At 44.7% G+C, this 27,044-nt stretch overlaps 2 protein-coding genes across 3 annotated transcripts in view; one reads left to right on the forward strand and one right to left on the reverse strand.

The window, feature by feature from the left end:
• The first annotated feature begins 834 nt into the window (after positions 1 to 834).
• On the forward strand, positions 835 to 18,908 carry ybx2 (Y-box binding protein 2). The gene is made up of 10 exons (XM_062957062.1): positions 835 to 1,150; positions 3,653 to 3,716; positions 5,415 to 5,448; positions 7,210 to 7,299; positions 7,389 to 7,682; positions 9,924 to 10,036; positions 13,362 to 13,536; positions 16,323 to 16,487; positions 16,707 to 16,802; positions 18,513 to 18,908. Exons 1-9 carry the CDS (start codon positions 1,030 to 1,032, stop codon positions 16,758 to 16,760), a joined length of 1,110 nt encoding a protein of 369 aa, XP_062813132.1. The 5' UTR covers positions 835 to 1,029; the 3' UTR covers positions 16,761 to 16,802; positions 18,513 to 18,908.
• A 2,071-nt stretch (positions 18,909 to 20,979) lies between these two features.
• Positions 20,980 to 27,044, reverse strand: part of slc2a4 (solute carrier family 2 member 4) — a 76,690-nt gene continuing 70,625 nt past the window's right edge. For both annotated transcript variants that reach the window (XM_062984009.1, XM_062984008.1), the window contains exon 11: positions 20,980 to 25,592. In XM_062984009.1, coding sequence (XP_062840079.1) covers positions 25,389 to 25,592 — 204 coding nt within the window. In that variant the 3' untranslated portion in view covers positions 20,980 to 25,388. The remainder of the gene's footprint in view (positions 25,593 to 27,044) is intronic.

Below are 27,044 nucleotides of genomic sequence, written 5' to 3' on the forward strand. Positions count from 1 at the left end.
ACAGATCCCACAACCTAGCTACATATTTTCCATTTTCGCATTGCAACCACCACCTAGCCAAACGACTGCCATTGGGGACTACAAATCCCATAATCCTAGCTAAGGATGAAGCATGAGGATCTCGGACGAATGGAATTAATTATATATACGTTTTTAAGGTTTTTATAATGTGTTTTAACAATGTTATTAATGGATCTGTTTATATTGTTTTGTTTTTATGATTGCATTTTGGGCATTAAATTTTGCCAATTTTTGTAAGCCGCCCTGAGTCCCCTCGGGTGAGAAGGGCGGGGTATAAATGTTGGAAATAAACAAATAAATAAATAATATAATTTTCGGATTACAACTCCCATGCTCTAGCTTCACAGCTATTGGGTGGCTCTTCATTCAACAAAAAAAGAAGAAAGAAGTAACTTTCTTAAAAGTAACTCAAAAGTAACTACAAAGCCCATAATCTAAACCAGGCATGGGCTGCTAGGAATTGTGGGAGTTGAAGTCCAAAACACCCGGAGGGCCCAAGTTTGCCCATGGCTGATCTCCAATGTTGGAACTATACATCCCATCATCCGCAGATATCTTTGGAACTACAACTCCCATAAGCAAGCGACTCGATTCCCATTTGGGGACTACATCCACTTCTATTGAAGTCAAAAGAAGTAACTTCCTCAAAAGTAACTCTTCCACGCCTCCCCTTCCTCGCCTCCACCTGCCGGGCGCCCCACGTGGCCCGAGCGCACCTGAGCGGGCGCCTTCGACCAATGGGAGCGCAGGGGGGCGTGGCCTGCGCCGCCCATAAAGAGCCCTGGCGGGGAGGAGGGGGCGTGGGCCGGCGAGAGCGGCGCTGCTGATTGGCCGGGGGGCGCGTGGGCGGGAGCGAGGGGGCGGGGCTGCGCGGAGGAGCGGGCGGCGGCGGTTGCTGATTGGGCGTTGGCGCCGCGCGGAGGCCGGGTGTGGCCCAAGGTTCGACGCCACCAACGGACGGGACGGTCTGCCGGGCGGGAGGCGAGGTCGGCGGCGGAGGAGGAGGGGATGCTGAGCGAAGCGGAGAGCGGAGCCGAGAGCCCTGCGGGGGAGCCCGCGGCGGCCAAGCCGGCCAACAACGCGGCCCCGGGCGGAGGAGCCCGCAGCCAGGCCGCCAAGCGGGTTTTAGGTGAGGGGCGGGGCCTCCGCGGCGAAGGGCGGGGCCTGGTGGGAGTGGGCGGGGCCTAAAAGGCCTCCTGTGGAACCAGCATATTTACTGAGGCTTCTGAGGCTTATTTCTTGGAGTGGGCGTGGCCTTCAGGGCAGTGGGTGGAGCCTGTAAGGCCTCTTTTGGAGCCGGCGTATTTACTGAGGCTGCTGAGACTTCGAGTGGGCGTGGCCTTCAGGGCAGTGGGTGGAGCCTGAAAGGCCCCCTTTGGAAGCAATGTTTAGTGAGGTTTCTGAGGCTTCTTTCTTGGTGTGGGCGTGGCTTTCAGGGCAGTGGGTGGAGCCATATGAGGGAGTGGGTGGAGCCTGAAATGCCCCCTTTCGAAGCAATGTCAGGTTTCTGAGGCTTCTGTCTTGGAGTGGGCGTGGCCTTCAGGGCAGTGGGTGGAGCCATATGAGGGAGTGGGTGGAGCCTGAAAGGCCCCCTTTGGAGGCGGTATGTAGTGAAGCTTCTGAGGCGTCTGTCTTGGTGTGGGCGTGGCCTTCTGGGGAGTGGGTGGAGCCTGAAATGCCTCCTTTGGAGACAGTATTTAGTGAAGCTTGTGAGGCTTCTGTCTTGGAGTGGGCGTGGTCTTCTCGGGAGTGGGTGGGGCCATATGAGGGACTGGGTGGAGCCTGAAAGCCCCCTTTGGAAGCAATGTTTAGTGAGGTTTCTGAGGCTTCTGTCTTGGAGTGGGCGTGGCCTTCTAGTGAGTGGGTGGAGCCATATGAGGGAGTGGGTGGAGCTTGAAAGGCCCCCTATGAATACAGTATTTAGTGAAGCTTGTGAGGCTTCTGTGTTTGAGTGGGCGTGGCCTTCTTGGGAGTGGGCGTGGCCTTATGAGGAGCCTGAAATGCGCCCTTTGGAGACCGTAGCGAGGCTTCTTTCTTGGGGTGGGCGTGGCCTTCTGATATGTGGGTGGAGCCTTGGGCGGGAGTGGGTGGGGCCTGAAATGCCTCCTTTGGAAACGGTATTTAGTGAGGCTTCTCGGACTCCTTTCTTGGAGTGGGCGTGGCTTTCTGGCGAGTGGGGCGTGGTCTCACTGGAGGGGGCGTGGTTCAGTATAGCAGTTTATACATTATTATCCTAATAATATAATATAATAATATTAAGTAGATATATATATAGTACAATATAGTAATTTAATGCTTATATTGTGCTGTGCTGTGTTAATAATATATTGTATGTACATTTGATTTGTAAGCCGCTCTGAGTTCCCTCCGGGGTGAGAAGAGCAGGATACAAATGTAGTATAGTAGAGTCTCACTTATCCAACATAAACGGGCCGGCAGAACGTTGGATAAGCAAATACGTTGGATAATAAGGAGGGATTAAGGAAAAGCCTATTAAACTTCAAATTACGTCATGATTTTACAAATTAAGCACCAAAACATCATGTTATACAACAAATTTGAGAGAAAAAGTAGTTCAATACGAAATAATGCTATGTAGTAATTACTGTATTTACGAATTTAGCACCAAAATATCACGATTTATTAAAAACATCGACTACAAAAATGCGTTGGATAATCTAGAACGTTGGATAAGCGAGTGTTGGATAAGTGAGACTCTACTGTATTACTAATAATATTGCCATATAATGATGTTTTCAATACATCATGATATTTTGGTGCTAAATTCATAAATACAGTAATTACTACATAGCATTAATGTGTAATGAACTACTTTTTCTGTCAAATTTGTTGTATGACATGATGTTTTGGTGCTTAATTTGTATAATGATGACCTATTTTGATGTTTAATAGGCTTTTTCTTAATCTCTCCTTATTATCCAACATATTCCCTCATCCAACATTCTGCCGGCCCGTTTATGTTGGATAAGTGAGACTCTACTGTAATACCTTCCTACAGAGGATTCTCCCAGGCAGGAAGCAGCCAGGCTTTGAAGCTGCATGGCCATTCAATGCTAACCAAGCTGCAACATTTTAACTGTAATAATAATAATAATAATAATAATAATAATAATAATAATAATAACTGTATTACAATTATTAGTAATACAGTTGCAACATTCACACTTTCCTCCAACAGACAAGAGTTCTTTCTCCCACCTTGGTCATTGTTCCCTAGATATATAAACTCAACTTGACTAGTTTCCAACAGACCTCACAACCTCTGAGGATGCCTGCCATAGATGCAAGGTGTGTCAAAGCGAGAAAGGAAAGAAAACAAACTAGGAGAGATCGCAAATCTACCCCAAAGTATCTGGGCTGCCAGCTCTATCCAAGACTGTTTCTACACCAGGCATGAACCAACTTTGGCCCTCCCTCCAGGTGTCTTGGACTACAACTCCCACCATTCCTAACAGCCGGTAGGCTGTTAGGAATGGTGGGAGTTGTAGTCTAAAACACCTGGAGGGAGGGCCGAAGTTGGCCCGTGCCCACTGACCGTGTGAGTGAAATGTGTGGGTTCTTCATTGAGACTTCATTGGCTTGCTTTCTCCCTCGGCAACGTTTTTCGCAGCCACCCAGGTGCAAGGCACGGTGAAATGGTTCAACGTCCGCAATGGCTATGGATTCATAAACAGGTGAGCCTCCCGCGGGGTTTGTTTGGGGGCATCCCTTGGAGATTGTAACCTGTTCCCATTTTAAGACAGAAGGATTCTAAATTGAAACTATTGAATGTCTTGTTTTCATGGGGGGGGGGGCATTTCCATTACAGACCTAGAACAGAGAAGTGGCCCACATGAGGACGGAGGCACTCTGCACATGTTCAGATGCACACTCACTTGGCTATGGGAATTGGGTTTAGAGCTCCAATGAATTGCTCTCTTTTTTCCCCAGTCCCCAACTTCCCTCTTGCGGAGAAGCATCTGAGTCAGAGGAGCAAAGATTACTATTCTTTGCTATTATTTCCCACCCAAGATAATAAAAGGGAGGGCCTTGAGCAAACCTTGAACATCAAGATATAAATTCATATATGGAAGCCTAAGTCACGGGCAAACTTGGGCTCTGCAGGTGTTTTGGACTGCAACTCCCAGCATTCCTAACAGCCTCGGGCCCTTTCTTTTTGCTGCTCAGCCGCTTAAGCAGTTTTGGACTGCAACTCCCATGGACATTTGTAAAGTGTGTTCCATTATCGGATAATATTTCCTGGTGTAAACCATGGTGTTTTGGACTTAAGCGGCTGAGGGGCAAAAGGAAGGGGCCCGAGGCTGTTAGGAATGCTGGGAGTTGCAGTCCAAAACACCTAGAGAGCCCAAGTTTGCCTTAACTTGAGCATCAAAACAATGTGTGCAGGTATGCTCTTGGCATGACTTCTGTCCAGACATCCTCTGACTTTCAACTTTAGGAAAAACAAAACTTCTCTTTGTTTTAAATCGTTTTAACAAGTGTCATATTTAAATCTGTTTTAATATTTATATACTGTATAAGTTGTATAAAGTTGTGCGTCACTTTGGGTCCCATTCCTGGGAGCAAAGCTGGGTACAAATATATAAAATAATAACTCAGTTTTACACTAAATTCTTTAAGGAAGTTAGTCCTTTACTATGTTTTACACTAAATTCTTTAGAACACTTAGTCCTTTTTGCTCCATGTGTGTCTAACCATAGTGATTTCTGATATTGCTATTAAATTCTGCATGAATTTCTAGCAGGTAATATTAACAATATCACATATGGAGTTTGCCTGAGCAGGCCAAGAAAACCAGATGTTAGATATTTGGGATTATAAAGGGTTTGTTGGCATAGGATTCGGGTTTAGTTTTTTTAAATTATAAATGTGGACATATATTTTTGCATCAAGCACACCCATACATATCCATACATACACATTATATGTAACATGGGAGAGGAAATCAAAGCTAAACCATATTTGTGAAAGTGACAACGAGCTAGCTGAAATGAATTGCAAAATTGCAAACATCAATAGGTGCCATTTAAGTTTAGCTTGCTTTCAGGTGCTTAAAGAACCTAATTAAGAAATAATCCAGGGTTCAGTCGAGTGGAGAACGTGCCCGCAGGTCCATCTTGCGTTAGCTCAAATTCATATTCAAGTGGAAATTATCTAGATACACATACTTTCAGCCCAAGATAGACTCAAAGGCACACAGCAACAAATAGCTGCCCCTTTGACAGCTATATTTTGATGCAAGAAGAGGACAGAATGTTGTTGAAATTCAGGGAAATTAAAGTGTGCCTTGAGGCTTCCATGAAGTCTTAAACATCCTCTTATTTATCTAGAAGCATGCTTAAAATAATACCTGCTTTCCCACCTCACTGCAGGAATGATACCAAGGAGGATGTGTTTGTGCACCAGGTAAGAACCGTAGTGTTTCCTTTATCACCTTGCTAGGCTGGAACTGTTTTTAAGGCAAAGCTGACACACAGAAGGGAACAACGATGGGTGTTTCTGGAGGCCTTTCAGCTTAAAGCATGTGAGAATCTATTCTATAGGGCAGGGGTCCCCAAACTACAGCCCGGGGGCCACATGCGGCCCATCGAAGCCATTTATCCGTCCCCCACGGCACAAAGGCTGAAGGGGGTTGGGCTAAATGGCCCAAGGGGTCCCTTTGGTATTATTATTAACATTGAGGCTGGGAGGCCATCTGTCAGGGGTGCTTTGCTTGTGCTTATGGTCCACAAAGGCAGAAAGGGGTTGGGCTAAATTTATTATAATTATTATTTTATTATGACACAGCAAACAAGATAGATATGCTGGATTTCGTATCACAAAATCACAAGTCGAACACTTCCCAAGTGTCTAGAACTGTGTGATGTATTTTCGGATGATACACTCAGATCCCAGTAGGGTGGCCTTTTGCATTATTGTAATAATGTAATATATTATTATTATATTATTATTATTATTTGAAACACAACAAGATGAGTCCACAGCAGACACTCTGCTGGCTGTTGTACTGGATCACATGTCAGACACTTCCCAAGTGTCTAGGACTGTGTGATGTATTGGTGAATAATGCAAGCAGATCCCAGCAAGGTGGCCTTCTGCAGCTGGCTGGTGGGGATTTTGTTAGTGTCGATTGTGTTTAAGTGCAGGCCAAGGACTTTGGGCACTGCGTCCAGTGTGCCCATCACCACTGGGACCACCTTGACTGGCTTGTGCCAGAGTCTTTGTAGTTCCATCTTTAAATCCTCATATCGTGTCAACTTTTCCAGTTGTTTATTATTATTATTATTATTATTATTATTATTATTATTATTATTATTATTATTGCATGGTGGCCACATGGGCAACTATATTCCAGCCCTCCAGTGGTCTAAGAGATCGTGAACTGGCCCCCAGTTTTAAAAGTTTGGGGACCCCTGCTATAGGGTCTTCGAAACCATTTTGGACCCCAATGTCAGTTGCCACCTCGAAGGTATCTGTTTAGATCTATCTCATTGTCGATATTCCAGAATATAGTGATATTCCAAAATACTGAGCACTTCTGGACGCCTAAGCGTTTTGGATGAGGGATATCCAACCTGTAATGATGTTCATAACTCCCAACAAAAAAAACGCTTCCTTTTGTCAGTCCATTCTTCATTGCTGGCCGTTGCAAAAAGGACATTTGAATGCAAACTTACAGGAGGCTGCTCAATAGGCTGGGCTGTGGCACAGGCTGGTTAGCAGCCAGCTGCAACAAATCACTCTGACCAAGAGGTCATAAGTTTGAGGCCGGCCCGTGCCTGCGTCTATCTCTGTCCTATGTTATGGCATTGAATGTTTGCCTTATATGTGCAATGTGATCCACCCTGAGTCCCTTTCAGGGTGAGAAAGGAGGGCGGAATATAAATATTGTAAATAAAATATTAACTCAGTTAGCCTATAGCAAGATTCGTAACTATTCAATCCAGGATCATATCACGCATAGATACAATAGTCCCAATTAGTGTAGATTTGTTTGGGCAAACTTTGGCCCTACCTCCAGGTGTTTTGGACTTCAACTCCCACCATTCCTAACAGCCTACCGGCTGTTAGGAATGGTGGGAGTTGAAGTCCAAAACACCTGGAGGTAGGGCCAAAGTTTGCCCATGTGAACTTCAACTCTTCTAATCTTTGTCTTCTCTTTGCCAGACGGCGATCAAGCGAAACAATCCCCGCAAGTTCCTCCGCAGCGTGGGAGACGGGGAGACGGTGGAGTTCGATGTGGTGGAAGGAGAGAAGGTAGCTGCCGGGGGAGACCGCCCTCCGCCGTCATCGTCCGTGGGGCCTCGGACCCCAGACACTCACGTCTCCCTCCCCGTCTTCCGCAGGGCGCTGAGGCCGCCAATGTCACCGGCCCCGGCGGCGTACCGGTGAAGGGCAGCCGCTACGCCCCCAACCGCCGCCGCTTCCGCCGCTTCATCCCCCGGCCCCGGCAGGGCCAGCAGCAGCAGGACGGCGGGCGGACGGAGGGGGCCGCCGAGACGGTCAGCGAGGGGGAGCGGGCCGACGACGCCGTGCAGCAGCGCCCCCGGCGAAGGCGCCCCCCGCCCTTCTTCTTCCGCCGGAGATTTGTGCGCGGCCCTCGGGCTCAAGGCCAGCAGCAGCAGGCTCAGCAAGCCGATGTGAGTCTTGGGACCTGCCGGAGGATGGGTTGTTGTTGGAGAGAAATGTTATGAATTGAGGGAGTCGAAGTCCAAAACACCATGGTTTACACCAGGAAATCTTATCCGATAATGGGATACACTTTACAAATGTCCATGGGAGGTGCAGTCCAAATCTTCTTAAGCGGCGGAGGGGCAAAAGGAAAGGGCCTGAGGCTGTTAGGAATGCTGGGAGTTGGAGTCCAAAACACCCAGAGAACCCAAGTTGGACCATGCCTGACCTAGGTGACCTCAAACCGCCTGAACCTCCGAAAGCTTCCATGTCAGACAGGTGTGTTTTGAGTCTGCACTTGCTAGTGCACCTTTGCATATTCAAATATAAATACATAGCAGGATATTACAATGCAAAATACCTCCCATTTGCTCAGCGAACATGTGGCCCGTAAGACTCCAATTTGTGACTTTCCAGGCCAGTTCAAACTCCTACACCATGCTAGTGCACCTTTATGTATTCAAATATGAATGCATAGCAGAATATTATAGTGCAAAATGCCTCCCGTTTGCTCAGCAAACATGTGGCCCGTAAGACTCCAATGCGTAGCCTTCCCAACACTTTCCACACAATCTCTGCTCGCAATGCTCCATTTTTGGCACAAAATAACCCCAAACCACTCAACTATCAGAATAACGCACTGCTTTGGCTCCTTTGAAGGCCCCCGGTGGCTCAGTGTGTTAAAGCGCTGAGCTGCTGAACTTGCGGACCGAAAGGTCCCAGGTTCAAATCCTGGGAGCAGAATGAGCGCCCGCTCTTGCTCCAGCACCTGCCAACCTCGCAGTTCGAAAACATGCCCATATGAGTAGATCAATAGGTACTGCTCTGGTGGGAAGGTAACGGCGCTCCATACAGTCATGCCGGCCACATGACCTTGGAGGTGTCTACGGACAACGCCGGCTCTTTGGCTTAGAAATGAAGATGAGCACCAACCCCCAGAGTCGGATGCGACTGGACTTAACGTCAGGGGAAAACCTTTACCTTTACCTTTTACTTGGTGTTCCACAGGTAGTGTTTACACATGCCTGTTTCTTCTTATGTGCCTTCAATCACTTGTTGACTTGTGGCAGCTCCCATGAATTTTACGGGTAAGAAAAAGACAAGGCATGCTCAAAGGAGGTTTGTAGTCCCTTTCTCTGAAATATGGCCTCCAGCACCCGGAGCCCTTCTGGGTTCAGGGAAAGGTCTTCCCTTTGGACTGCCAAGTTCTGGTCTGCAGCATTTGGGGAAAAGGAACTGAGGAATCGTGCCTGTCGAGACATGGTGATCCCATTAATTTCAGGCAAGGAATACTCAAGAAATGGTTTTGCTAGTTCAAACTCCTACACTATGCTAGTGCACCTTTACGTATTCAAATATTAAATGCATAGTAGAATATTATTTATTTATTTACAGTATTTATATTCCGCCCTTCTCACCCTGAAGGGGACTCAGGGCAGACCACATTATACACATATAGGGCAAACATTCAATGCCCATAAACACATCGAACCGAGACAGAGACAATTTAATCTTCTCCTGAGGGGATGTTCGATTCTGGCCATGGGGGGAGCAGCTGCTTCATCATCCACTATGACGGCACTTCCTCATTCCAACGTCGTAAATTAGTTAAATTAGCCTCCCCACTTTATAAGTGGTACCTTATTTCCTACTTGATAGATACAACTATCTTTCGGGTTGCTAGGTCAGCAACGAGCAGGGGCTATTTTTTATTTTTTTAATTGACGGGTGCTCACCCCACCACGAGCTGGCCTCGAACTCATGACCTCATGGTCAGAGTGATTTATTGCAGCAGGCTGCTCACCAGCCTGCGACACAGTGCAAAATGCCTCCCGTTTGTTCTAGATTCAGGGCTGTGGACATGTGGCATATAAGACTCCAGTTTGTGACTTTCCAGACTACCCTTGAAGCCCTCTGCTCCCAATGGTCCATTTTTGGCACAAAACAGCCCCAACCACTCAACTATCAGAATAATGCACTGCTTTAGCCCCTTTGCCGTCTCACCCCATCCGAGTAACCTATGCTTAGGGTACCCATGTGTCCTGCAGTGCGGAATAGATTTTGCTTACTCCTGCTTCCAATGCACCATGCAGTTGGGTGTCTCTTCCAGCCTAGAAAGGGGCAGCTGGCTTCTCTCTTGGGGACCTTGACCAGGAGGAAGGCGGGATAGCCGTAAAACCAATAAAGAGTGAGGTCTTCTTCTTCCCCAGGGCACCGAGAGCGCCGAACCCAAGGATGCCACCCAGCCTGAGGGAGACCAGCAGCAGCAGATCCAGGCCGGGGAGAGAGCCCCGGCGCCACGCTTCCGCCCCAGATACCGCAGGTAAAGCGGCAGGGAGACCCTTCTGGGGTCTCATTTCCCCCACCTTCTCACAGCCCTTTTTAAAAAAAGGATTTTTATTCAAGTTTCAAATATTAAATGCAGCGAAAATGTGAGAATGTTTTTTCAATAGGACAGGTGAGTGAAAAGGTAGTATAGATCCAGAAGAAGATTAGAAAAGAAAAGAAAAAAAGGAGAAAACCCCACACCAATAGTTCATCCTGATCCAAAAATAAAAAGTAATAAAAAAATAAAAAAATAGTATATATAAGAAAAAAAAAATCTTTGACTTACATTCTTCCTCCTTGTACCCTTGATGGTTTGGGTATGAATCCACAACCCTGTTAAGTTCCATAAAAATTACATAATAGTATTGTTAGTTTTTTTCCTCCCTTCTTGGTACTCCTAATGTATTTCGAAAATGTTTTATTTGCTTATATAATCTTCAAAGATTGACCAATTGGTCGTTTTTATGCCTTTACCATTATTCTGTTTTAATAGAAAAGTCAGTTTATCTATATTCTTTATTTCCAAAATTTTGTCTAACCATTGTGTCTTTGTTGGAATTAGTTCTCGTTTCCACAATTTTGCAAAGCACATTCTAGCTGCCGTAGCAAAAAAGTTGAACAGTTTATCTTTGTTGGGGTCCTTAAAGAGATGAAAGTCGAACATTCCTAACAAATAAATTTCTGGTTTCATTGGGAAATCAATCTCTAATATTTTTTTACATTCATTATGAACCATTTTCCAGTATTTCTCTCTTTTTTCACAGGTCCACCATAAATGATAATATGACCCTTCTTGCTTTTTACATTTCCAGCAATTATTATCTACATTTTTGTACATTATCCCCAATTTTTTTGGTGTAATATACCAACGATGCAGCATCTTGAGCCAGTTTCCTTTTAAATCTGCTGCATGTGTATATTTTAGGCGTTTAGTCCATATCTGTTCCCATTCATTCAGATTTATTGTTCTTCCAATGTTCCTTGCCCATTTAATCATTGATTTTTTTTATCTATTTGGTTTCAGTTGCCCAGCCCTTTTGTTCTTGTTGTGTGCCTTCAAGTCAATGCCAACTTAGGGCAACTGTTTCACAGGGTTTTCTGGGGCTGAGACCAGTGTTATCCAGTGGGTTTTTACTCCTGAGTGGGGCTTCGAATCTGGGTTCCCAGAGTCATAAAACAACACTCAAAACTGCTACACCGCTGGGCTTTGAAAGGAACTATGTGCTCCTACTCCGGCCCAGTTACTTTTCTGTTTAGAAGGCTTTTCTTCTCAGGATGGGAAGGAGAGCGAGCAATCCACGGCACTTGCGTTCCAAGCGGAATGGCAGGATCCAAGGTTCTTTTTCAGTTGAGCGGATCCGTCCCTGCAGCCTTCTCCTCTCTGGAATAGCTGCTTAGTGATGTATATAGTAGTGTGTATAAATATTTAGACTGAGGTTGCCGTTTAGAGTTTTAAACAGTGACGTTAAAATGACCTCTTGCATCTCCCCAAACCATTAGATCTCTATTGGAAAATGTGTTAAAGTTTGGCAAAGACCTTGTGAATCTCGGGAGGGAGGAAACCACTGAGGCCCCTTCTATACTGCTACCGTGTTTCCCCGAAAATAAAGACAGTATTTTATATTAATTTTTTCTTCCAAAGATGCACTAGGTCTTATTTTCAGGGGATGTCTTATTTTTCCATGAAGAAGAATTCACATTCATTGTTGAACAAAAAATGAACATTTATTATATACTGTACTGTAATTATCATAAACCAGCATAAACAGACAAACTGAATCCTATTAAGAATTTCTTGTTACTACCATTACAGTAGAGTCTCGCTTATCCAACGTTCTGGATTATCCAACACATTTTTGTAGACAATGTTTTCAATATATTATATTTTGGTGCTAAATTTGTAAATGCAGTAATTACAACATAACATTACTGCGTATTGAACTACTTTTTCTGTCAAATTTGTTGTCTAACATGATGTTTTGGTGCTTAATTTGTAAAATCATAACTTAATTTGATGTTTAATAGGCTTTTCCTTAATCTCTCCTTATTATCCAACATATTCACTTATCCAACATTCTGCCAGCCCGTTTACATTGGATAAGTGAGGCTGTACTGTATTTCCATGTACAACCATCTATGGTCCGTACATTTACCAGTCCTGCATGCTTTGTTTGCCGGGCATGTTTCCAAACAAACTTTGCTAGGTCTTACTTTCAGGGGAGGCTTTACATTTAGCAATGTAAGTATCTGGCCATTCAGGTGGAGAGAGGATGCTTTAGGATATGCCAACCCAGGCATTAGCAAAATACCTCTGCTAGGTCTTATTTTCAGGGGATGTCTTATTTTTGAGGAAACGGGGAATATAGAATCCAGATTATTTGCTTTGAACTGGCTTATAAAGCAGTGTAGGTAACGGCGCTCCATGCAGTCATGCCAGTGGCCACATGACCTTGGAGGTGTCTATGGACAACGCTGGCTCTTCGGCTTAGAAATGGAGATGAGCACCAACCCCCAGAGTCAGACTTGACTGGACTTAACATCAGGGGAAACCTTTACCTTTACTATGTATCTATCGTTCTGCTATCTGTTTGTCCGTTCATCTATCCACTCTTCTATGACCAGTGCTATGGCAGCCTATTCTCCTACATATCACTATATATCTCTATCATTCCTCTATCTATCTATCTATCTATCTATCTATCTATCTATCTATCTATCTATCTATCTTGCCTATCTATTTAACCCATTGCGCCACTGTGATCCCTATTTAGCATGCCTGTCTGTCTGTCTGTCTGTCTGTCCGTCTGTCTATCTTCTATCTTTCTAGCTATTTTCCTGTTTATCTATCTAACTATCTATCTGTCTGTCTGTATCTATCTAGCCTATCCATCCATCCATCCATGACCAGTGCTATAGCAGCCCATTCTCCTACGTATCACTATATCTCTCTATCATTCTGCTACCTCTATCTATCTATCTATCTATCTATCTATCTATCTATCTATCTATCTATCTATCTTGCCTATCTATCCATCCATCCCCCAGAGTTGGACACGACTGCACTTAACGTCAGGGGAAAACCTTTACCTTTACCTAGACTCATATAATCCAGTTCAAAGCCGGCAATGTGGATTATTTGCTTTGATAATCTGGATTATATGGCAGTGTCGTAGGGGCCTGAGAGCAGGGGCTCGTTGGGGAACTGGGTCTTTTGAGCATCCACGTTTATTTCTTGCCCAGGGGAAAAGAGAAGGCAGGATAAGGTATAAAGCCCATTAAGCATAAGGTAAATACCTGGCTTCTTCTTCTTTGCCGCCCAGGCCTTTCCGCCCCCGCCCACCCCAGCAGCCCACCACTGAAGGAGGCGATGGAGAGACCAAAGCGGCCCAGGCCCCGGCAGACGGCATTCGCCCGGAGCCCCAGCGCCAGCGCAACCGCCCTTACTTCCAGCGCAGGCGCCAGCAAACGGCCACCGGCCGCCAGACTGCCAATGAGGTGAGACGGGAGGGCACCGGGCAGAGCTTTGGACACCTTGGCATCCGCGTGGCCTGGCACCGAGCGAGACCGCTTGCTCACTGTCTTGGTTGTGGTTTTCACACTCGTCACCTTGGAAGCTTTGAAACCTTCACACATTTTGGGAGGATGCTTTGGGATATTCTAACCCAGGCATTAGCAAAATTTGGCCCCTCCAGGTGTTTTGGACTTATAATAATAACTTTATTTTTGTATCCCGCCTCCATCTCCCCAAAGGCACTCAGGGCAGCTCACGTGGGGACAAGCCCAACATCGACATAAGTTAAAACAATCCATGAAATTAAAAACAATATATAACAATATAGTATAAAACAACATAAAAACATCAGTTATTTAAAAACCTAGGCATAAGTACAGTATATGCAAAGGTGAGCTTGTGCAGGACTCCGAGTGAGGCTCGAGGATAAAATAGGGGCGCTCAGGGAAGGCGGGGAAGAGTCTCATTAAAAATATGAACAGCCAACAAGGATGAGGGACAATGATGAAGTGCAGGGATTGTAAACAAGTTGGGTATCTGGGTGGACTATTCATTCAAAAGTGCGTCAGGACAGCTTCAGCTTCAACATTCTTGACTTCAACTTTCAGAATTCCAAAACTGGGCCTTCCTGAGTTTCCTCCCTCCAGCAAAGGCCCAGCTTAGGGAAACCTGGTGTGCGTTGCTGTTTCCTAGAACTTTTCTTGCCCATCTCTCTCTCTCTCTCTCTCTGGGCACTGTACCATGTGCCTCAATAGCGCCCCCAGGGGATTGGCGTCTTCCACATTTGCGTACTTCGCTTACCGGTTCAGCCGCCCCTGCCCTGGAGGGCCAACATTTGCCTATGCCTGATATTGTAGATGCACTCTGAAAATCACAGAGATGTATATACTACTTTGTTCTATACACCTGGATTAAAATGGGATATAGGCTTAGCTAGTTGATACGTCCTAGCCCAAACAGCAACACATTTACTTTTGGTTTGCTTTTTCTCCTGGTTTCCAAAAAAGGCCAGGAGTTGTAAGGGATGCTGGTTTTAACTTTTTGGAAACCAGAATGGCCCATGAAGCGCTGGGATTGCAGTTCTTGGAATCCCTGCTCGGCTATAAAAACCCACTGGGTGATTTTGAGCGAGCCACAATCTTGGCCTCAGAGGAAACCCAAGGCAAACCCCAAGCAGGCCCCTACCCTCCTTACTTTTCAGAAGAGCCTGAAAACTTGGCTCTTCCAACAGGCCTTTGACGACTGATCTCCATAGTAAAGGATCGACCTGTTGCCTATCTTATCTTTATTGCACTCCATTCCTTTAGCCGGCCATAGTTTCCTTGTGTACGCCTTCCCCAGCACTTTAATGGGAACAGTGGTTCTGGTATCTACCTCTCCCTGATTGTAACTGACACTACTTGCACTTTCTTTGGCCCAGTTCTTTTTTGGAGCCAACCCAGGATTTTATCATAGTATATTTATCATTATTGTATGTGAACTCATTGTTTTATGACTTGTTTTATTGTTGTGTTTTTATATTATCTGTTGCCTGGGCTTGGCCCCATGTAAGCAGCCCCGAGTCCCTTCGGGGAGATGGAGCGGGGTATAAAAATAAAATTATTATTATTGTATGACACAGCAAACGAGATAGACATGCTGGATTTCGTTTCACAAAATCACAAGTCGAACTCTTCCCAAGTGTCTAGGACTGTGATGTATATTATTATTGTTGTTATTATTATTATTATTATTATTTTATTATGACACAGCAAACAAGATAGATATGCTGGATTTCTTATCACAAAATCACAAGTCGAACACTTCCCAAGGACTGTGTGATGTATTTTCGGATGATGCGCGCAGATCCCAGTCGGGTGGCCTTTTGCAGTTGGCAGATCGTGATTTTGTAAATGTCTATTGTTTCCAAATGCCGGCTGAGATCTTTTGGCACGGAACCCAGTGTGCCCATCACCACCGGGACCACCTGCACTGGTTTCTGCCAGAGTCTTTGAAGTTCAGTCTTGAGGTCCTGATAGCGGCTGAGTTTTTCCTGTTGTTTTTCGTCAATGCGACTGTCACCTGGGATGGCAACATCAATGATCCAAACCTTGTTCTTTTCCACAACTGTGATGTCTGGTGTGTTGTGTTCCAGAACTTTGTCAGTCTGGATTCGGAAGTCCCACAGTATCTTTGCGTGCTCATTTTCCAAGACTTTTGCAGGTTTGTGATCCCACCAGTTCTTTGCTGCTGGGAGGTGGTACTTGAGGCATAAGTTCCAATTAATCATTTGGGCCACATAGTTGTGCCTCTGTTTGTAGTCTGTCTGTGCGATTTTCTTACAGCAGCTGAGGATATGATCAATGGTTTCGTCAGCTTCCTTGCAGAGTCTGCATTTTGGGTCATCAGCTGATTTTTCGATCTTGGCCTGAATTGCCTTTGTCCTGATGGCTTGCTCCTGGGCTGCAGGGATCAGGCCTTCTGTCTCCTCCTTCAGGGTCCCATTCGTGAGCCAGAAGCAGGTCTTCTCCTTGTCAGCCTTTCCTTCAATTTTGTCAAGGAACTTTCCATTCAGTGTTTTGTTGCGCCAGCTGTCAGCTCTAGTTTGTAGTGCGGTTTTCTTGTACTGGTTTTTTGTCTGCTGTGCTTTGAGGAGTTTCTGATTTTTGACTTCAATCAAAGCAGGTTCTTCACTTTGCTTTATTATTATTATTATTATCATCCCGTGTTGACTTCCACGCTCCCTTCCGCGGCCCCGACCGACCCACCGGGCGCCTTCTCTCCCACCCAGGCTGCCACGGCCACCAAAGAACCACCTGCTCCGAGTTCTGCCGCCGCAGGTGGAGACACTCCTGCCTCGGCCCAAGACACGGTGATAGAGGCCAGCAAGCCCGCCTCCCCTGCCCAGGAGAACCCCTCCCAGCCGCTGCCGGAAATCCAGCAACAGCTTGTGGACGTAAGTGGAGGACGAGGGCCAAGTTGCAGAAAAGGCGATTCCACCTAAGCTTTAGAAATAATTTCCTGATAGTAAGAGCTGTTCAGCAGTGGAATAGGCTGTTGACAGAGGCTGGATGGCCATCTATGGGGAGGGCTTCCTGCCTGACAGAAGGGGGTAGGACTGGGTGTTCCCTTGGGAGGGGTCTGTTCTGGCTTGTGACCCTTCCCCTCCCCGCAGATCTCAACACCCGAGCCTGGGGGAGAGCTGGCCCCCGCCGCCGTCCTGGCATGATGCGCCTTCACCCGGTCAGGGGATGCCGAGAGCTGTGATCTGGTAAGGAATGGACGAAGAGAATTTTGAAATATTATCCATGGGGCTGCCCCATGGAGGATGCTCTTCTGCTGCTTCCAGGGGTCAAACCTGAAATTTTGATATGTTCTCGTGCAGGCATGGGTAAACTTGGTCCCTGTGGGTGTTTTGGACTTCAACTCCCACCATTCCTGGCCTCAGGCCCTTTCCTTTTCCCCCTCCGCCGCTTAAGCGGCGGAGGGGGAAAAGGAAAGGGCCTGAGGCCAGGAATGGTGGGAGTTGAAGTCCAAAACACCTGAAGGCAGGACCAAAGTTTGTCCATAGCTTGTGTTTCAAAGGCTGCCTTTCAGCAAATTGTTTTGCCTAGTGAGACAATTAGTAGTCGGTGTTTTCGTAGTCAGCGTTTTCAATACATTGCGATGTTTTGCTACTAAATTCGTAAATACAGTAGAGTCTCACTTATCCAAGACTCGCTTATCCAACGTTTCTGGATTACCCGAGGCATTTTTGTAGTCACTGTTTTCAATACATCGTGATATTTTGGTGCTAAAGTCGTAAATACAGTCATTACAACATAACATTACTGCATATTGAACTACCTTTTCTGTCAAATTTGTTGTCTAACATGATGTTTTGGTGCTTAATTTGTAAAATCATAACCTAATTTGATGCTTAATAGGCTTTTCCTTAATCCCTCCTTATTATCCAACATTTTCGCTTATCCAATATTCTGCTAGCCTGTTTAGCTTGGATAAGTGAGACTCTACTGTATTATTATTATTACTATTATTATTGACACAACGACGTTGTATGACACCGCAAACAAGACAGATATGCTGGATTTCGTATCACAAAATCACAAGTCGAACACTTCCCAAGTGTCTAGGACTGTGTGATGTATTTTTGGATGATGCGTGCAGATCCCACTAAGGTGGCCTTTTGCAGTTGGCAGATCGTGATTTTGTCAATGTCTATTGTTTCCAAATGCCGGCTGAGATCTTTTGGCACGGCACCCAGTGTGCCCATCACCACCGGGACCACCTGCACTGGTTTCTGCCAGAGTCTTTGCAGTTCAATCTTGAGGTCCTGGTAGCGGCTGAGTTTTTCCTGTTGTTTTTAATTATTATTATTATTATTATTATTATTATTAGTGAGAGTCTACTGTACTGTAATTACTACATAACGTTACCGTGTATTGAACTGCCTTTTCTCTCAATTTGTTGTTAAACATGATGTTTTGGTGCTTAATTTGTAAAATCATAACGTGATTTGACGTTTGATAGGCGTTTCCTTAATCCCTCCTTATTATCCAACATTTTTGCTTATCCAACGTCCTGCCGGCCCGTTTATGTTGGATAAGCGAGACTCTACCCTGAAATCATCTGTCGGTTTTGAGGGTATTTCTGCACAGTATTTACATTCCAAAATCCTATGTGCGCCTTTGTTGCTATGGTTTATAATGCAACTTTTTCCTAGTTTGAGATATGTCTACATTGTAGAATTACTGCAGTTTGATACCACTTTAACTGCCATGGCTCGATGCTAACCCTGGGAGTTGTCGTTGGGTGAGGTTAAAAGACTTAGGGAGGTTAAAAGACTTTACAAAACTACAGCTCCCATGGTTGCATAGCATTGAGCCAAGGAGGTCTAAGTGGCGCCAACCAGCATTAATTCCGCAGTGTAGATGCTCCCCATGTCACCCTCTGAACCCCGTCTTTCTCTTTCTGCTCCCAGGTGTCCACCATGTGCCTGCCAACCCAAGTTACCTCATCCTGGACTTGAAGAGACCCCAAACTTCACCAGTATCCCCCCTTTTTTGCTGCTGTTGATGCCCCAAATGTGTAAAGTTTAGAGAGAGAGAAAACGAAAAAAAAACCTGTCTGTGTGTGGGGGGGGAACTTGACCAAAACAAAGGGAAAAAAAAGTCATTTGCTTTACAATCTTTCTTGGGGGGCTTGCCTTCCCCCTCCCATAGCTTTTTGCCCGGTTTGAGAGATAAAAGAGACACGGGCTGTTGAATCTTCAGTTTAATTTTTTTTCTCCCCCCCCCCCAAAATTGTTGAAAGAACACCCCCTTGTGAAACATTTGTGTGCGGTTTGGGCGTCAGTAAAAAAAAAAATTTGCACAGATTTGCGTCTCGCTGTGTTTTTTTTTTTTGTCAAGTGTCGGGTCTGGGTTCGAGTGGCGAACTTGGTCAAACTTGGTCAAACTTGGGCTTTCATCCAGGTGTTTTGGACTGCAACTCCCAGCATTCCTAACAGCCTCAGGCCCCTTCCTTTTCCCCCTCGGCCGCTTAAGCGGCCGAGGGGGAAAAGGAAAGGGCCTGAGGCTGTTAGGAATGCTGGGAGTTGCAGTCCAAAACACCTGGACGGGAAACCCAAGTTTGACCATGTCTGCTATGGAGTCTCCTTCTCTGGAGGTTTTTTTCCATCGTCATCCCCAGCTCATCTGCCCACTTTGCAGAAATGCGAGTAGGTAAATAGGTACTGCTATTAGCGGGCAGGCAATACAAGGCGCCCTTAAGGACGTCCAAGGATGACAAAAGCTCCTTGGCATGGAAGATGGAGCGACAGCATCCTTCCCCATGACCGGAGTCCAAGATGCCGGAAATAAGATGGGGAAAGCCTTTACCTCTGTTTGTGTATTGTCTGTCCTTGTTAATTGTATAAGGGCATTGAATGCTTGCCGTATGTGTGAGCGGAATATAAATAAAGTATATTATTATTATGTTAGTTGGAAGAGACCCCAAGGGCAACCCGGTCCAACCCCATTCCTGCCAGGCAAGAAGATCCCAGTAGGGTGGCCTTTTGCAGTTGGCAGATAATAATTTTGTCAATGTCTATTGTTTCCAAATGCCAGCTGAGTTTATTATTATTATTTTAGTTGGAAGAGATCCCAAGGGCAACCCGGTCCAACCCCGTTCCTGCCAGGCAGGAAGAAACCATCCAAGCCTTCCCAACAGATGGCCATCCACTCAAGTCCCCTCAGGGAGATAGAGCAGAATATAAATAAAGATTATTATTATTATTATTATTATTATTATTATTATTATATTAGTTGGAAGAGACCCCAAGAGCCACCCATTCCAACACCATTCCTGCCAGGCGGGAAGACACCATCCAAGCCCTCCCAACAGAAGGCCATCCACCCGAGTCCCTTCAGGGAGATAGAGCAGAATATAAATAAAGTATATTTATTATTATTATTATTATTATTATTATTATTAGTTGGAAGAGACCCCAAGAGCCACCCAGTCCAATGCCATTCCTGCCAGGCGGGAAGAAGCCATCCAAGCCCTCCCAACAGGTGGCCATCCACCTGAGTCCCCTCAGGGAAATACAGAATATAATAATGATGATGATGATAATAATAATAATAATAATAATAATAATAATAATAATAAGATGGCCATCCACCCGAGTCCCCTCAGGGAGATAGAGCAGAATATAAATAAAGTATATTATTATTATTATTATTATTATTATTATTATTATTATTATTATTATTATTATTATGTTAGTTGGAGGAGACCCCAAGAGCCACCCAGTCCAACACCATTCCTGCCAGGTGGGAAGAAGCCATCCAAGCCCTCCCAACAGATGGCCATCCACCCAAGTCCCCTCAGGGAGATAGAGCAGAAAATAATAATAATAATAATAATAATAAATATGGCCACCCACCTGAGTCCCTTCGGGGAGATAGAGCAGAATATAAAGTATATTATTATTATTATATTAGTTGGAAGAGACTCCAAAAGCCACCCTGTCCAACACCATTCCTGCCAGGCGGGAAGACACCATCCAAGCCCTCCCAACAGATGGCCATCCAGCCCCAGAGAAGGAGACTCTACTTGGGTGCAAATGGTTGGAAGACTTGGTTGTAGGAAAGTTCAGGGCCAGGAAGCTCTTCTATAGCAGGCATGGGCTAACTTTGGCCCTGCAGGTGTTTTGGACTGCAACTCCCATCATTCCTAACAGCCTCAGGCCCTTTCCTTTTGCCCCTCCGCCGCTTAAGCGGCGGAGGGGCAAAAGGAAGGGGCCTGAGGCTGTTAGGAATGATGGGAGTTGCAATCCAAAACACCTACAGGGACCAAGTTGGCCCGTGCCTGTTCTATAAACCTAATAAACTATCAGATTTTTAAAAAAAGTGATTTATAGTTTCAGCCGTGACACTGGATAGAATGTACACAAGGCGAAGAACCGCTGTATAAGTAGCTTTATATACAAATATTTTGTTTCCTGATATACAAAACAAATCAACATGCACACACACACACATAGAGTCTTAAGACATGATCTCCCCCCCCCCCCGCTTAAAATTGACCAGAAAACCTATAAGTCCCTTGTAGTTTTCCCATACTCTTGAACCATACAATGTAAAGTTTCTCCTTGCAATCTTTGGGTTACTATTTTCAATCGGCAAGATTGAAAAACTAGCTCCAGCTTTATAACAGGATCTCAGGTTGGACTGCAACTCCCATCACTCCTCACCTCTCGGAGGATGATGGGAGTTGCGGCCCAAAATCAGTAAGTATGCAATCTGTAGAGAAAAAAATCTAGTTCCGGCTTTATAACAGGATCTCAAGTTGGACTGCAACTCCCATCACTCCTCACCTCGGGGATGATGGGAGTTGCGGCCAAATGTGTGGAAAGGGAAGCAACGGCCAGCCCTTGAGTGATGCTTGGAAAAGTGTCATCCTGAGAAATCTTGCTCCTGCTTTATAACAGGATCTCAGGTTGGACTACAACTCCCATCACTCCTCAACTCTCTGGGGATGATGGGAGTTGCAGCCCAATGTGTGAAAAGGCACACAACAGCCAGCCCTTGAGTGATGCTTGGATAAGTGTCATCCTGAGAAATCTAGCTCCCGCTTTATCTCAGGTTGGACTGCAACTCCCATCACTCCTCACCTCTTGGGGGATGATGGGAGCTGTGGCCCAATGTATGGAAAGGCACACAACGGCCAGTCCTTGAGTGATGCTTGGAAAAGTGTCATCTTGAGAAATTTAGCTCCTGCTTTATAACAGGATTTCAAGTTGGACTGCAACTCCCATCACTCCTCACCTCTCGGGGGATAATGGGAGTTGCAGCCCAATGTGTGGAAAGGCATACAACGGCCAGCCCTTGAGTAATGTTTGGAAAAATGTCATCCTAAGAAACGTTGAAGGAAGGCACCATGACTCTTTGGCATAGATAGGACTACAACTCCCATCATTCCACAGCACTGAGCCACAACAGTTCAAGTGGGGCCAAACCGCACTGATTCGACATTATAGATGCCCCTCCTGGGAGTCACTCACCATTGAATTGAATGGACACAGTCCTTATCAAAATGTATGGGGATGATGGAATATGTAGTCTGAATCGGCTGAACCTGCGGCACAAAGGATCTTGGAAAATAAATGGAAAGGAAGAGGAATTTGCAAGGATTTTTCCTCCTTGGCTAAGACGTCTTAGCCGCTGGGAGAACTGGGCTTCCTGATGTGGTGTGACTACAAATCCCATCAGCCCCAGACAGCATAGTTAATGGTGGGAAATGCACTCCAACCCCAGTTATTTCTCACCCATGAGCTCGTGTTTTTCAGTAAACGAATTAGAAAGCATCCCCATTTCCGCCACTACAAAGCCCATGTGCCACACAATGAGATCAAAGCAAAGGAAAAGTTAAAAAAAACAAAAATTGAATCCCTTCTGATCCTTAAATAGGCAGCAATAAATCTGTATCTTAGAGTCAACAGTTATTTTCAGGGCTTACTACAACTCCCAGAATCCCCAAAATCAATGGAAACAACAGACATAAAAGTCATATCCAATAACCTTTGGTTTGCATTTGGAAGACAAAAAGCTTGGAGTATGGAATTATATATTCTATACTACGGGCCTGGGCGAACTTCGGCCCTCCAGGAGTTTTGGACTGCAACTCCCACAATTCCTAACAGCCTACCGGCTGTTAGGAATTGTGGGAGTTGCAGTCCAAAACTCCTGGAGGGCCGAAGTTCGCCCAGGCCTGCCATACTCTATCCATTGATGCTGGGAATTGTAATCCAAAAGAGTACGAATGCCAAATTATATTACATGACTGTGGATGATGAGAATCGTTATCCAAGCGGAAATTAGTGGCAAATAATAAATTATACTTTATGCTCCAGTCGTGGATGCTAGGAATTGCCATCCAATGCAGTTCCCACTTTATGCTCCATGCTCCGTGCATGGATGCTGGGAATTGCCATCCAAAAAAGCTCAATGTGGTGGAACCCTGGCAGTTGTAGTTTTCCAAGTCCTCCAGCCTTTTGCTGCGAAAATGGTGTGAACGATAACTCCCAGGATTCGACAACATTGAGACATGGAAGCTCAAGTGGTGTCAAACTGCATTCAGTTCCACAGTGTAGATGCAGCCCATGGAATACTACATCTTCCGGGATGCCATAGCAATTTAAGTGGTGTTAAAACTGCATTTAATTCCACAGTGTCGATGCAGCCTTTGTAAAACTGTACCTCCCAGGACTACACAGGAGTTAAAGTCTCATTTAATTCCACAGTGTAAGTGCAGCCCTTGTAAAACTACTTCTCCCGGGTTTCCATAGTAGTTAAAGCGGTGTCAAAACTGCATTTAATTTCACGTTGTACAGCCCATGTAAAACTACATCTCCTGGGATTCTATAGCCGTTAAAGCCACATTTAATTCCACAGTGTAGATCTAGGCCTTGTAAAACTACATCTCCCGGGATTACATAGGAGTTAAAGCCTCATTTAATTCCACAGTGTAAGCGCAGCCCTTGTAAAACTACTTCTCCCAGGATTCTATAACAGTTAAAGAGGTGTCAAAACTGCATTTAATTTCATGTTGTACAGGCCTTGTAAAACTACATCTCCTGGGATTCTATAGCAGTTAAAGCTACATTTAATTCCACAGTGTAAATGTAGCCCTTGTAAAACTACATCTCCCAGGATTCCATAGCAGTTAAAGTGGAGTCAAAACTGCATTTAATTCCACAGTATAGATGCTGCCCTCGTAAAACTACACATCGCAGGATTCCATAGCAGTTAAAGTGGAGTCAAAACTGCATTTAATTCTATAGTGCAGATGCCAACCTCATAAAACTACATCTCCCGGGATTCCATTGCAGATAAAACGGTGTCAAAACTGCATTTAATTCCACAGTGTAGATGCAGCCCTTGTAAAACTACATCTCCCAGGATTCCATAGCCGTTAAAGCCACATTTAATTCCACAGTGTAGATGCAGCCCTTGTAAAACTACATCTCCCAGGATTCCATAGCCGTTAAAGCCACATTTAATTCCACAGTGTAGATCTAGGCCTTGTAAAACTACATCTCCCAGGATTTCATAGGAGTTAAAGCCACATTTAATTCCACAGTATAGATGCTGCCCTCATAAAACTACATCTCCTGGGATTCCATAGCAGTTAAAGCGGTATCAAAACTGCATTTAATTTCATGTCGTACAAGACTTGTAAAACTACATCTCCTGGGATTCTATAGCTGTTAAAGCCACATTTAATTCCACAGTGTAAATGTAGCCCTTGTAAAACTACATCTCCCAGGATTCCATAGCAGTTAAAGCGGTGTCAAAACTGCATTTAATTTCACGTTGTACAGACCTTGTAAAACTACATGTTCCGGGATTCCATAGCACTTAAGGCCCCATTTAATTCCACAGTGTAGATGCTGCCCTTGTAAAACTACATCTCCCAGGATTCCACAGCAGTTAAGGCCACATTTAATTCCACAGTGTAGATGCTGCCCTCGTAAAACTACATTTCCTGGGATTCCATAGCAGTTAAAACAGTGTCAAAACTGCATTTAATTCCACAGTGTAGATCTAGCCCTTGTAAAACTACATCTCCCAGGATTCCATAGCAGTTAAGGCCACATTTAATTTCACAATGTAGATGCTGCCCTCGTAAAACTACACATCCCAGGATTCCATAGCAGTTAAGGCCACATTTAATTTCACAATGTAGATGCTGCCCTTGTAAAACTACACATCCCAGGATTCCATAGCAGTTAAGGCCACATTTAATTTCACAATGTAGATGCTGCCCTTGTAAAACTACATCTCCCAGGATTCCATAGCAGTTAAGGCCACATTTAATTTCACAATGTAGATGCTGCCCTTGTAAAACTACACATCCCAGGATTCCATAGCAGTTAAAGTGGAGTCAAAACTGCATTTAATTCCCCAGTGTAGATGCTGCCCTCGTTAAACTACATCTCCCGAGATTCCATAGCATTGAGTCCTGCCAGTTCAAGCGGTGTCACACTGCGAGATATAGACACACCCTACATCTCTCTCTAGACCTGTCTTGCCAATAAAAATAACATTAGAATTGAAAATTAAATAAAATATTTCCCTTTTTGTTTGTTAAAAAAAATCCAAAAAAAATACATCCCGACTAAAACTGACCTAAAGGAAAAAAAAAATCGGTTCGACCGAACACACGCTGGACAACGCTCGGTCTGGAGATAAAGTGCTTCGGCAGAACCGGCCTCCCCGACTGCGCAGCCCAGGCTCCCCGGCTCTGTTCCCTGCTGGCCTCGGGCACGTCCCATCGTCCACCTTTCCCCCCCAAGGGAGCTGCTGCCCCTTCACTCGTGGTTGTCCGGGCTGAGCTCGTCCAGTTCCGTGTAGGGCTTGACCTCGCGGTCCAGCAGGGAGGGTGTCCGGCGGAAAGTGGCCGCGATGTCGTCAAAGGTGCGTCCCCTCGTCTCCGGGACCTTCAGGTAGGTGAAGATGGCAAAGGCCCAGAGGAGCAGCGCAAAGAGCAGGAAGACGTACGGGCCGCAGGCGTCCTGCAAACCAAAGACAGACATCGTGGTGACAAGCAGCCCAAAAGACACATTCTTTGTTGAATGAAAAGTAATGCCTCCGCCTTCGTTGCTTGGGTTTGGATGAGAATATTTTAATAAATCAAACGCCGAAATCATCCTTTAACTACCACTATTCACTTCTCCACATCGTCACCAGACCATTGGATACATTTCTGGCAACGATGAACACATTTTCTTTCTTTTCTTTCTTTCTTTTTAATTTTTATATTGGGTTTGGATGAGAATATTTTAATAAATCAAACACCGAAATCATCCTTTAACTACCACTATTCACTTCTCCACATCGTCACCAGACCATTGGATACATTTCTGGCAACGATGAACACATTTTCTTTCTTTTCTTTCTTTCTTTTTAATTTTTATATTGGGTTTGGATGGGAATATTTTAATAAATCAAACACTGAAATCATCCTTTAACTACCACTATTCACTTCTCCACATCGTCACCAGACCATTGGATACATTTCTGGCAACGATGAACACATTTTCTTTCTTTTCTTTCTTTCTTTTTAATTTTTATATTGGGTTTGGATGGGAATATTTTAATAAATCCAACGCAGATAATTGAAATAATTGAAATCTCACTACGGCAGCAAGAATAATAGATGCTAAATATTGGAAAAAGAAAGAAATTCCCGAGTTAAGTTGTTGGGGCCGGGCTGTGGCGCAGCTGGCTAGTAACCAGCTGCTATAAATCACTACTGACCGAGAGGTCATGAGTTCAAAGCCCGGGTCGGGTTAAGCCTCCAACCATAAATAAATAAATAAATAATTTAAAAAAAAAAAATAGCCCCGGCTTGCTGTTGACCTAGCAGCCCCGAAAGACAGTTGCATCTGTCAAGTAGGAAAAATTTAGGTACGCTTTATGCTGTAAGTTTTAGTTGAAAACCTAATAAAAACTATTAAAAAAATAAATCAAACGCAGAAATCATCCCTTAACTACCACTATTCACTTTTCCACATTGTCACCAAACCATTGGATACATTTCTGGCAACGATGAACACATTTTCTTTCTTTTCCTTCTTTCTTTTTAATTTTTATATTAGTGATTTTCCAGGAAAGTGACACACGTACAAAATTGAAAATACAGTAGAGTCTCACTTATCCAACATAAACAGGCCAGCAGAATGTTGGATAAGCGAATATGTTGGATAATAAGGAGGGATTAAGGAAAAGCCTATTAAACATCAAATTAGGTTATGATTTTACAAATTAAGCACCAAAACATCATGTTATCCAACAAATTTGGCAGAAAAAGTAGTTCAATACGCAGTAATGCTATGTAGTAATGACTGTATTTACAAATTTCGCACCAAAATATCCCGATGTATTGAAAACATTGACTACAAAAATGCGTTGGATAATCCAGAACATTGGATAAGCGAGTGTTGGATAAGTGAGACTCTACTGTA

This window comes from Anolis carolinensis, chromosome 6 (assembly GCF_035594765.1).
Source record: "Anolis carolinensis isolate JA03-04 chromosome 6, rAnoCar3.1.pri, whole genome shotgun sequence".
Lineage (NCBI taxonomy): Eukaryota > Metazoa > Chordata > Lepidosauria > Squamata > Dactyloidae > Anolis > Anolis carolinensis.